This window comes from Siphateles boraxobius, unplaced genomic scaffold (genome assembly GCF_051911475.1).
Source record: "Siphateles boraxobius isolate OS27281-9 unplaced genomic scaffold, OSU_SipBor_1 41, whole genome shotgun sequence".
Lineage (NCBI taxonomy): Eukaryota > Metazoa > Chordata > Actinopteri > Cypriniformes > Leuciscidae > Siphateles > Siphateles boraxobius.
This window is the reverse complement of record NW_027509042.1, coordinates 35,172,662-35,185,424: the sequence shown is the minus strand read 5'-3', so window position 1 is coordinate 35,185,424 and position 12,763 is coordinate 35,172,662. Positions and strand designations below refer to the sequence as shown.

Here is a 12,763-nt window from a genome sequence, read left to right as displayed (position 1 = left end):
GATAATTTGACTTTATGACGAGGCGAGGTTAGTTCAAGTTGTAAAATGTCATGTGGTGCGACTATAAAAACTTAAATTAATTGATGTTTGGAGAAAAAAAAACATTTTAGTTAAAATTAATGATTGTAGTGTGAACATTCACGTCTTCAATTGGAAAGGAAATGTTACTTTGTACATTTTAGAGCTATTAAACTTCTTGAAAATGGTCAAGTTTTTTCAAAACCAGCAGAGTACATTTTTTTAAAAGCTTGAAATTTAAAGTACATTTCTTTATCATGGACACATATGTCACTGAAATGAAAATGCTTGTTGATCTAGAGCAGTTGTTTTCAAACTCGAAATCTAGGGCTTATGGCGCCATCTGCAGGCTGAAGCTCGCTAATGAATATTTTTATAATGAATAATGAATAATTATAATGAATGTTTCTTTCTTTCTAGCCAAGTGATTTCTCTGTGTCTCTGAAAGCAGTGGGGAAGAACAAACACTTCAAGGTGCAGTTGTCGAATGGAGTTTACTGTATCGGTCAACGCCGCTTCAATTCTTTGGATGAACTGTTAGAGCACTACAAGAAAGCTCCCATTTTCACTAGCGAACATGGAGAAAAGCTTTACCTGATCAAACCCCTCCAGTGACCTTCCACACACAAATGAGCCTTACAACCAGACCAGATCTGACCTCACACTGAGCCAAGTGATCTGCAACTCCTACCTAACGCTCATTTCTCACCAGCAAACTGGGACTTCCCTAACACCAACCCACTGGAAAATCACAGGAATTAACTTTACTGTTGATTTAGAGTAATGATGTGATTTCTGTCCCTGTGTCTCCATGTTACTTTAACTGATGATCTTTTCACCTGGAGTGGTTAACGAAAATGAAAATCGCCTTTTCCAAGTGATAATGTAAGCACTTGCCCATTGCCTTTTGACCGACAGCTCAATTTCTGTTCACACTACATGAAAGCCAACAGATGCGGCCTTCATCTGATACAGCCTGAGACTATTTTGGCAGCACAATATTCAAGGTTGTCACGGGACAAGTGCAAGGATACAGACACAGAGGAATTACAGTAAACTGTATGTACATAGGAGTTGCCAAAGAGAGAGTTGGTGACAGGTACTAGTCGCCTCCTGCTGGATGAACTGAGAAATGCCAACAGGAGGGTCTTCATAAGATGAATGTTTTGTAGATGCTTAACCAAATGTGCCACCTTCACATTCAAGCACCGCTAATTTGATATGTGCCTATATATATATATATATATATATATATATATATATATATATATATATATATGTATAGTGTGTGTGTATATATAAGAGAAATATATCCACCCCATTCAGAGTCACACATCTGTATCAATACACATCAAGTGTTGCCATAGACCTTTTTACAGAAAAAACTGTTCGTTTTCATTTTGAAAGGGCACCATTCAACAAGAATGGTTTGGTCTATTTACAAATGAGTCTGTTCTTCATTTACTTTCCAAACTTTTATAAAAATATGGTACGTCTGAATGTTACTGAGCATTGTTATTTAAACCATGTTTATTTAAGGGAAAAAAAGCTGCAGAGAAGGACAGTGTAGTCCGATCCACATCCATGATAGCTGTGCAAAAAGTTTAAATACTGTTGTTTAATTAAACACTTTTCAAGAGTATTAACAAAGCTGTGTGTTTATTATGGTTTCTTGGTTGCATACACTACCATTGAACAGTTTAGGGGCAGTTTACCCTGGGATGTTTTCAGCTTCCAGGAATTGGGTACAGATCTTTGCAACATGGGGCCGTGCATAATCATGCTGCAACATGACGTGATGGTCGTGGATGAATAGCACAACAATGGGCCTCAGGACCTCATCACGGTATCTCTGTGCATTCAAAATGCCATCAATTAAATGCACCTGTGTTCGTTGTCCATAACATAATGTCTGCCCATACCATAACCCCACCACCATGGGCCACTCGATCCACAACGTTGACATCAGCAAACCGCTCACCCATCTGCCCTGTACAGTGAAAATTGGGATTCATCCTTCAAGAGAACACCTCTCCAAGTGCCAGACGCCATCGAACGTGAGCATTTGCCCATTCTAGTCGGTTACGATGACGAACTGCAGTCAGGTCGAGACCCCGATGAGGACGACGAACATGCAGATTAGCTTCCCTAAAACGGATTCTGACAGGTTGTACAGTAATTATTTGGTTATGTAAACTGATTGTTGCAGCAGCTGTCCGGGTGGCTGGTCTCAGACGATCTTAGAGGTGAAGATGCTGGATGTGGAGGTCCTGGGCTGGTGTGGTTACACGTGGTCTGCGGTTGTGAGGCTGGTTGGATGTACTGCCAAATTCTCTGAAAAGCCTTTGGAGATGGCTTATGGTAGAGAAATGAACATTCAATTCATGGGCAACAGCTCTGGTGGGCATTCCAATTGCACGCTCCCTCAAAGCTTGCAACATCTGTGGCATCATGCTGTGTGATAAAGCTGCACATTTTTGAGTGGCCTTTTATTGTGGCCAGTCTAAGGCACACCTGTGCAATAATCATGCTGTCTAATCAGCATCTTGATATGCCACACCTGTGAGGTGGAACAATATTTGAGAGAAATAGGCCTTTTGTGTTCATTGAAAAAGTCTAAGATCTTTGAGTTCAGCTCAAAAGGGTTGCATTTATAATTTTGTTCAGTGTGTGTGTGTGTGTGTATGTTTGCATATATATATATATATATATATATATATATATACGCACACACACACACACACTTTTTTTAAATGTTATTTATTCCTATAGACACATTTTCAGCAGCCATTCCAGTCTTCAATGGTGCGCTTTTTAAAAAAAATGTAAGAATTTAAAGTTCAAACGAACAACATTTATTTGAAATTGAAATCTTTTGTGTAACAAATTTTACTGTCCCTTTTTGATACTGTCCCTTTTTGATGGGTCGTACCACTGCGGAGTAGCCCAGTAATACCTGCGTGACTCGTCATAGACATATACCGAGAAGTAGCTCCGGCTACAATCTTCCGCAAGACGCATCCAGTTCTGTTTATTAACCGATAGAGCGCTAAAAGTTAAAGACTGCAGCTTTAAAAGAGCATGTGGAATAAAAGAAAGTTATTGGGGTTTGTGACCATAGACATAAGATATGATATAAGTCTATGTTTGTGACACTTGAATTTGAAAGTCAAGTCGAGTCAGAGCGTTGCATTGTGGGATACTCCTGTCTGTGCAATGTGCTTTGCTGTAGTAGGCCATCCAGTTATATACATCCTCTATAGGCCTACATACTGAATATATTTTGGATATTGTGCACAGTACTGTAATTACACTATTACTAGTAGCATAATTGAGTGTAGCCTCCAAAGAAGTCTTTGTGTTTATACATACTGGTCATACCGGTCACATACCGGTGTTCATACTGGTCACTGGAGGGCACTGAAGTATTATATCATTGCAGAGCCATATAATATAACAGGTTTATCTGGGCAACTTTTAGGAATGTTCTGAATTCATTGTTTTGTCTGCCAGCAAATTAGCCACATGCTGAAAACTTCAGAAACATGTATAATATTTTCATTTTATTTTTATTAAGTAATTACTGTTTTATGTCAGTTATAACACACACTGCCACTTTCATTTACTTTGCCCAACGTGAGAGAACGTCCTCGGGTTACGACTGTAACCCTTGTTCCATGAGAAAGCGAACGAGGACTGCGTCGAAGGACACTTTTGGGGAACGCCCCTCAGCGTAGCGTCTCTGAAGCATGAATGAAACTAAGCCAATCTCTGATTGGTGTTGCGTCATGACGAAATGAGTGACGGCATACAAGCGGAAGCTATAAAGGACAAGGGTTACAGTCGTAACCCGAGGACGTTCCCTTTCGAGGGAACTCGGACTGCGTCCAAGGGTTACAGTCGTAACCCGAGGACGTTCCCTTTTGAGGGAACTCGGACTGCGCCCAATGACACTTTGGGGGAACGAGTACCCACTATGCCACAACGCGCCCTGCCTGTCCTAGTGTGAAGCTGCTCACAGGCACACTTAGGACGAGAGCACGAGAGTGCCAGGCGTAGACGGGATGTCCAGACTGTAACACTTAATAAAGGTGTGGGGGGTGGCCCATCCTGCTGCATCGCAGACCTCTTGGATTGGGGCCCCCGAGAGGAGGGCTCTAGAGGACGCCATGCCTCTGGTTGAATGAGCCCTCACGGCCAAAGGTGAAGGCAGATTGCGCACCTGGTAGTCCAAGGAAATAGCGTGGACTATCCAGTTGCTGATGGTCTGTTTGGAGGCGGGAAGACCCTTCTTGGGCGACCCAAAACACACCAGCAACTGGTCTGACTTCCGCCATGAAGAAGACCTCTGAATGTAAATTTTTAGAGCTCTGACAGGGCAGAGCAGATGAAGTCTCTCCTCATCCGCCGTCACGTGAGGTGGAGGATGAAAAGCCTGCAGAACCGTAGCCCGTGCCGCATTAGATGGCACCTTAGGCAAATAGCCCGGCCTAGGATGTAGGATGGCTTTAATGTCTCCTGGAGCAAACTCCAGGAACCCGTTAGATATAGAGAGCGCCTGGAGATCTCCTACCCTCCTCAAAGAAGTAATGGCCAAAGAAAAACCACCTTCAGGGAAAGGTTCTTGGCCTCAGCCGTATTCATCCTCGGCCAGCCCTTCGAGAACCACTGCCAGGTCCCATGTGGGAACCCTGGAACGAGCCGCAGGTCTCATCCTCCAAGCCCCACGGAGGAAACGTACGACCAACTGCTGTCTCCCCAGAGGCCCATCACCCAGAGGAGCGTGGAAAGCCGCAATGGCAGCCATGTACACCTTGAGTGTGGACGGGGTAAGACCAGCTGAAAAGCGATCTTGGAGGAACTCCAGAACTGAAGCCACTGGGCAGTTAACTGGATCCAACTCACGCCCTCTACACCAATTGGTAAAGACATTCCACTTTTTAGCCGTACAATTTCCTCGTGGAGGGAGCTGTAGAGCTGAGTATGGTCTCCACTACTCCAGCTGATAGGCCGGCCTCTAGGTACTGTGCCCCCTCAGGGGCCAGACCCACAGCTTCCATAGCTCGGGCCGAGGGTGAAATATTGAGCCCTCTGCCTGTGTCAGCAGGTCCCTCCTGAGGGGAATCTCCTACGGAGGGCCGTCTAGGAACGATACAATGTCTGAGAACCATACTCGGGCCGGCCACAACGGGGCTACCAGCAGTAGACTGATCCTGTCGCGACCGACCCTCTCTAAAACTCCCGGGAGCAGAGCGATCGGGGGAAATGCTGGATGAGTGATGGAAAACCACAGTGGACAGTGGGTCGTCTCTCGAGACGGAAATAGGTCCACTTCCACTGGGCCAAACCTCTGAGATATTGACTCCACCACCTCGGGGTGGAGTCTCCATTCCCTGGGCCTCAGCCCCTGTCTCGACAGGATGTCTGCTCCCTGATTTTGACTCCCTGGGATGTATGTTGCTCTTAGAGATAACCGCGTCCCCTGGGACCACAGGAGGATCTGATGCACCAGTCTGCATAGAGGGCGAGATCTCAGACCCCCCTGATGGTTTATATAGGCCACAACCGACATATTGTCTGACCTCACAAGGACATGAAGCTCCTCAGAGCTCGGAGCACCGCCAACATCTCCAGGCAGGAAAAAAAACCAAGCTTTTTTTCCACATAGATAGGGAACGAAGGCATCTGCGCGTAACCCTGATCATGCGGAACGGGTTCCCCCTCGGGGAGAACCCCTTGGTTTTCAACCACCACTGGAGGGCCCTCATGTGCAGCAGGCCAAATGGAATAATGTTGGACGCTGCTGCCATGAGCCCCAACACTCTTTGAAAATGTTTCACAGTAATGGCTTGGCCTAGCTTTATCCTGGACACTGTGGCCAGAATGGACTTCGATTCGTGCAGGAGACAATCGTGCCCGCATCGTGACCGAGTCCCACACCACTCCCAGGAACGTGGTTCTCTGGGCTGGTGTCAACATGCTCTTTTTCGTGTTGAGTCTCAACCCCAGGCTTTGAATGTGGGCGAGGACGACATCTCGATGCCGAACCGCCAGCTCTTGTGACTGGGCCAGAATCAGCCAGTCGTCGATATACTTGAGCACCCTGATGCCCTGGAGCCTCAGCGGTGCTAGAGCTGCATCCATACATTTGGTAGATATTGGTACGCTTCGCCCCCGAAAGCGAACTTCAGGAACTTCCTGTGAGATGGAAGGACGGATATGTGAAAGAATGCGTCCTTTAGATCTATCGTGACAAACCAATCCTCGGATTGAATTTGACTCACGATTGTGGGAATAGTGAGCATCTTGAACCTAAATCTCCTCAGAGAAAGATTCAAGTGTCTGGGATCTATTATTGGACGCAACCCCCCATCCTTTTTGGGAACTATAAAGTAGTTTTACTATTTACGTACTATTTACGGCTGTAAAACCCGGACTCCCTGTCCGGTGGAGGAATACGTTCTATAGCCTCCTTTACCAGCAGGGAGTTTACTTCCTGTTCCAATACCCGACCCTGCACTGGGTCGACTGCAGTCCAGACCACCCCGTTGAACCTTGGTGGGCGTAAACCGAACTGCAGCCTGTATCCCTCTTGAATAGTGCGCAGGGCCCAAGGCGAAATATTCGTGAGATTTTTCCATGCATCGAAATATTTTACCAAAGGAACCAGGCTATCGAGCCTGGCTTCGGGTACCAATCGAAATTCGTTCTCGACCCCCTGAAGCGGATCCCCGGCAGGGTTCGACCGAAAACGATTCTCGATGGGCGATTGCCCGCAAGCCAGAGGGGTGGACAGTGCAGCGCGCGTTCGCTGGAAACCGATGCTTCCCGAAAAGCACTTGGGTGTGGGAAGTCGACATCGATTTCCTGCGGGCTCCGCGGAGGAGGCGACCTCGATCGCTCCACCACGGGTGGGGCTGCCCGCAGAGGCTGGCTAGGACCTCCTGGACGAAGCCTTTTTAGCCTGCAGGACAGCCCTCAGGTCGCCCTGCTGCTGCTGCTGAGGCTTCGCCTGAGAGCGTAGTCTATGCCCCCAGGCTCCTTGATGAGGGGCTATAGACGCAACGCTCTTTCTGCGCCTGTCTATAGGCGGAGGAGTTGGTAGCTGGCTGCGGCTGCCCACTGGGGGCAGGCTTCTTGGATTTGGAGCGGCGAGGGAGGTAATGCTTGAAGGCTGCAGATTGCTTTTTCACCTCCTGAAACCTGTCGACGACTGTATTTATGGCGTCGCCGAACAGGCCAGAAGGTGAAATCGGGGTATCAAGGAGAAAAGCCCTGTCCTTTTCCTTGATCCCTGACAGATTTAACCATAAATGTCTCTCCGAGACCACCATAGCTGCCATGGAGCGGCCGATGGCACGGGCCATCTCCTTGGTGACTCAGAGATAAATCTGCAGCCTTCCTCAACTCCGCTACATCTTCTGGAGTTGGTCCCTCGCCCTCATCAATATCCTTAACAAGGTCGGCCTGGTAAGCTTGTAACACTGCCATAGTGTGTAAACAAGCACCAGCCCGACCTGCAGCCATATAAGCCCGCCAAGGAAGATGTATCCCTACACGGCTTAGTGGGCTGCACCGGGGCTTTTAGGGACGATGCCGATTCAGGTGATAAATAGGTGGCTAATGGTTGTTCCACCTTTGGCATCGTCCCATAACCTTTCTCTCGCACCCCCAAAATATTACTATAAGGACAGGGGGGTTGGACACGCGCGAGGAATGTGGTTTATTCCACGATTTACACAACTCGTGTAAATCGGGAAAGAAAGGCAAGCCCCTGTGTTGAGGTTGCTCTGTGTGCTGCAGGAAGCGCTCGTCTAATTTGCTTTTCACGAGCGCTTCCTGCCTCTCATGTGGCCAACTGATATTAAGACGGGCCACAGCACGAGAGACAACCTCTACCAGCTCCTCATATGCGGGGACATGGGGTGGCGAGTCATCCCCAAAATCTCCGCCCTCGATGCTGAGCACGTCTAAGCAGCCAGCTCAAACATCGGGTCCTCCACTCGCGCGGAAGAAGCCGTGGGGCGGGAGAACATCAGAACTGACAGTGGAATCACGAGAATGTGCCTCGGCAGTCTCGAGATCCCCTGCCAGATCCATTTGCGAGCCCCATGAAGAGCGTCGCCGCGCTGCCTCAGCAAACGCGGGTCCCGCACCACGAGGCTCGCGAGCCTGACCATCCTCGTTAAAAATGGCCAGGCGGGAGCGCAGCACACGGATTGGAAGTTTTTCACAATCCTCGCAAGCAGCCCCCTCGAGAGCTGCCCGCGCGTGCTGCACTCCCAAACAATGTGTGCACAAACGATGTATGTCCCCACCCGTGATATAACGAAGGCAGGGATGCACACACCGCGTGACACTCGCTTGGCTCGCCATAATACATATATATATATATATATATATATATATATATATATATATATATATATATATTTGAAATGCTTGTGACAGACAACACCAAATAAGACAGACAAGTCAAACAGAGAGCGCTTGCTGAAGAACAGAAAGCTGACATCTCATGTGTGCCGGCGTCCTTTATAGCTTCCGCTTGTATGCCGTCACTCATTACGTCATGACGCAACACCAATCAGAGATTGGCTTAGTTTCATTCATGCTTCAGAGACGCTACGCTGAGGGGCGTTCCCCCAAAGTTTCATTCGACACAGTCCGATTTCGCTCGAAAGGGAACCTATAACTTATGTTTAAGTCTGCTTCACAGGCCAGAGGTTTGTGGAAGTTTGTTTCCGCCACTAAATAAAAAAGAAAACAGGGGATTGTGACTTTTAGTCTTGAGTTTATATCTCACAATTCAGTGAAAAAGGGAGAATTACAAGTTCGAAAATTGCATGAAATAAAATCAGAATTGTGAGATTCTTCTTTTGAACTATGACGCATAAAGACAACTGCAGTATTCTAAAAAGGTGAGGTGGAAACCCAGAGAAAAGCTTCTAGAATTTTTGGAACGTAAGGCCGCTACTTGAACAAGGGATTCTTTCAGCTGTGGAGAAAAGTGTGAGAATCCCCTGCAAACAAAGAGCTGTAGAGTGAACGAGCAAAGAAATGAAGGGTATGACATATGAAAGGTCCATGTGAAAGGTAAACAAGACAATTCCAGCCTTGACTTGGGGTTCTACTTAAAGGTCTGGGCTCCGTGACACCACAGTTGGATCCAGGAACAGCTACTGCAGGTAATCTTAGGCAGACACACTGATGTAAGATTAATTTCTGTAGTTCCTTTAATGCAATAATGTTTTTGTGTTTTATAGTAGAATCTCTTTGAAGTTTGAAAATAGAAAATTGATTGCTGAGCCTTATATTTAGTGTGTTGCTATGCTACTTTCAGGAGGTGATCATGTTTCGTCTGTATTTCTCATTCTTCCTTTGTGTGGTTTGGCTTGGACTGCTCTCTCTCACAGGTAAGAAAACCTGATACTTTGTGTACACTACCATTCAAAAATTTTGAGTCATTGTGATCACTGTTTATTTTCATTTTTTTGCTCACCAAGATGCATTTATTTGACAAAAACCCAGTGAAAACAGTACAATTGTGAAATATATCAATTCAAAATATATTTTTTTATTTTAAAATATAATTTATTCCTGTGATTGCAAAGCTGCATTTTCTGCATCATTAGTCTTCAGTTTCACATGATCATTTTCAGAAATCATTCTAATGTGGTGATTTGCTGCTCAAGAAACACATTTCTGATAACCATCAATGTTAAAAACATCTGCTTGCGGTCTTAGTCTTGCTTTGGAAACCGTGATACCGTTTTTCCCCGAGGATTATTTGATGAATAGAACCGCTCAAAATGACATTAATTTGAAATAGAATAGCAATATAAAAGTCTTTTCTGTCTTTGCTTTTAGTTTAATACATTCTTGCTGAATACAGTTATTAATTTCTTTTAAATCCTTTAAATGGTATTGTATAGGGAAAAAAAGTCTTAATAAATCTTTATTTGTATTCATCATAAATCTGACGTAAAACATGGCACTTGAATGTCTGCAGTGTGCATTGCAATTTTGTAGAGAAATTTTAGAATCAATTTCTATGAAGCTTGTATAATGCACCAAAAGCATCGTAAGTCTATTGGTCATAGAGCAATTGCCACCAATGGTCTCTACGATTTACAATGCTTTTGGGAAAAGTCAGTAATATTGCTAAATATTAGGTATCCCCAGCTACGCAAGCCAAAAGGCAACTTGAGAGTCAAACTTGAGAGAAAACAGGCTCCGTCAGAGTGGCAGTTCTCCTCTAGCCAGATGAACAAACATGGCGTGGGTTAAGTCAGTTATAGTACTTAAAAGTTATAACCATTTTTTGTTTTTTTTAAGTATGTGCACTTGCAGTATTTACACAAGAAATGACTTGGTATATGGGTTAGGTAAGGGTTACTGAATGACTAGTTATTATAGTTGTACAAAGTGCATGCAGAACAGGACTGTAAAATAAAGTGCTGTAAGTATTATAATGTATTATAACATTATCATACATTTTTCATGAAATTATACATATTATAAGAGATACAACATATCACATGACATATAATAAGGCATTATGTTGGCATTATGCAAGAAGAATACCCTTAAAATTCATTATTAAAATATATAATATAAAGTGTTCCTGAAATTTTGTTTTAGCACTCAAGTTGGAGCCTTTATACTCATTTCAATATTTCTCATGTGAATCTGTGAATCTGAGCTAGACAAGAAGGGCAAAATTGAGTAAATAACATAAAAAGGTTTGACGTACTTGTTTAGCTGAAACAAGCTGAAACATGCTGGCTTTGTCAAACATGCTGAAACCCCTGAAAGAACTTTGGCAGAACATTGATATTGAGCAAAGACAAAAGCTCAACTGTTCCTCCCAAACATGGGACTGTTTACCGAATCAGAGAGCTCTGCTTCTTTTTACGTGTGTCTGTGTGTCTGTTTGTGTGTTTGTGTGTGTGTGTGTGTGTGTGTGTGTGTGTGTGTGTGTGTGTGTGTGTGTGTGTGTGTGTGTGTGTGTGTGTGTGTGTGTGTGTGTGTGTGTGTGTGTGTGTGTTTGTGTGTGTCTGTTTGTGTGTGTGTGTGTGTGTGTGTGTGTGTGTGTGTGTGTGTGTGTGTGTGTGTGTGTGTGTGTGTGTGTGTGTGTGTGTGTGCGTGCGTGCACCAGTCGGCTGCTGTGAACATTGAAGCTGTGACAGACAAGGATAACAGATGAATGGGAGCTTATAAATAATGTTGCATTCTTGCCATTAAATCAAGACCTTGAGAAGCTCTCAAGGTATTTCCACCATATATGCATGAACTGAAATTTAGTCTAAAACACCTTTTGTTCTTTCTTCAGATTTACTAAAAACGGGCAACATTGGAATGATTAGTCTTAAATTAAGATCAGAGCAGTAATTAAAAAGTCACATTGCTGTCTGCTTTCCTACCAGATGTGTCAGCAGTCAGCCACAATACTTCACAAATACACATTCCCCTCGGTTTCTTGCCTTAAAAGAGTTGCATCTATACCTTCTTTTTGGTATATGTTCAATGTCCCTCTGTTTATTTGCCTTACAGGGGCAGAGGAAAACCAAGGTGAGTTTTAAATCACTTTAACTATGTGATTTGTAACAGTACTGAGTTTCTATGGGTCCTAAAATATGATAATTGGGGGGAAAAGAATGAAAAATGTATATAATTATAAAATAAGCCGTATAATTTCTGCAAAAAGAAATGTTAAATAAGTTGTTTATTTTTTCATGTAAAATAAAGGCAACATGAGGGTTCGTTTATCACATCCAGGGTCCATGTTTCTGTATTTTAAAAAATGACGTGTACAAGGTAGAAATGGTAGTAGATGCATATTTTACAAATGAATCCCAGTGTGCATCACTTTGCACATCTTTCACAGCAAAGCCATTCCTTCCACTATAATGAATAGCAATTAATTGGTACTCTGAATCATCTTTTTCTGCCAACTAAACAGTGAATGTGGCTTTAAACCCAAGGTCTTTTTATTCCACAGCTACTGAAAATCTAGTGAACTCATTGAAGGTTTTTTTTGTGTGAAATAATTAAAATGCCCTACACGAATTTGCAGCATTTTGAATATTATTACAAATTAGATCCAATTAACTCAAATTAAGCCTTTGTCATCGCACATTATAGCCTCTTAATTCAGGACACATCACAGTGCATACAAACCAAAAGATGTTAAGGAAAGTGCTGTGATATTTTCTGAAAGTTGAAAGGCCTTTTACCCCGTACACCCGATAGTAAACCATTGATGTTCTGTTTAAGGATCTGTTCTTGTATCGCTCTTGTTGACCTCTTTGCCTTCTCTCTTGGCTCACAGCTGAATCAAGGGAAAAAAGGAGTGTGCCTAACTGGGCAATGACTTCTTCAGACTTTTTCGGCTGGATTGAAGAGCTGCGTTCTCATGCTGGTTATGACAAGATCGAGGAATTGGCCAGAACTTTCTGGGCTCACTTTCCTTCTGCCAGCCGCCTGGGTTACGACCCTCCCGCTCCAGAAGAATAACGCCATCTGAATCTGAGTGTGTATTATCGAGACCATTTGCCCCTTTCATTATGGTACGGCTCTTGGAAAAAGAGACAAACAGGCTATATTAATCATCTAGACTTGATTTGAGCCAGGGCAACATATCATGAGAATGGTTTTTTTTTTGTTGCTTTTTTTTGTTAATGTTGCATAAAACCTGTCATGTAACAGCATCCGAATCAAGTAAAAGTCTTCTGTTCACAAA

General features: G+C 44.0%; 2 protein-coding genes across 2 annotated transcripts in view; both read left to right on the top strand.

Annotated features, from left to right (window-relative positions):
• Positions 1-1,668, top strand: part of nck2b (NCK adaptor protein 2b) — a 49,867-nt gene extending 48,199 nt beyond the window's left edge. The window contains exon 4 of the mRNA XM_077199176.1: positions 439-1,668. Coding sequence (XP_077055291.1) covers positions 439-633 — 195 coding nt within the window. The 3' untranslated portion in view covers positions 634-1,668. The remainder of the gene's footprint in view (positions 1-438) is intronic.
• Positions 1,669-8,677: 7,009 nt separating this feature from the next.
• Positions 8,678-12,763, top strand: otos2 (otospiralin 2). The gene is made up of 4 exons (XM_077199982.1): positions 8,678-9,206; positions 9,362-9,434; positions 11,575-11,592; positions 12,353-12,763. The coding sequence occupies exons 2-4, from the start codon at positions 9,371-9,373 to the stop codon at positions 12,535-12,537; spliced, it is 267 nt and encodes an 88-aa protein (XP_077056097.1). The 5' UTR covers positions 8,678-9,206; positions 9,362-9,370; the 3' UTR covers positions 12,538-12,763.

Coding starts and splice junctions, on each gene's coding strand:
- otos2 (XM_077199982.1), top strand. CDS start 9,371: ATGTTTCGTCTGTATTTCTCATTCTTCCTTTGTGTGGTTTGGCTTGGA.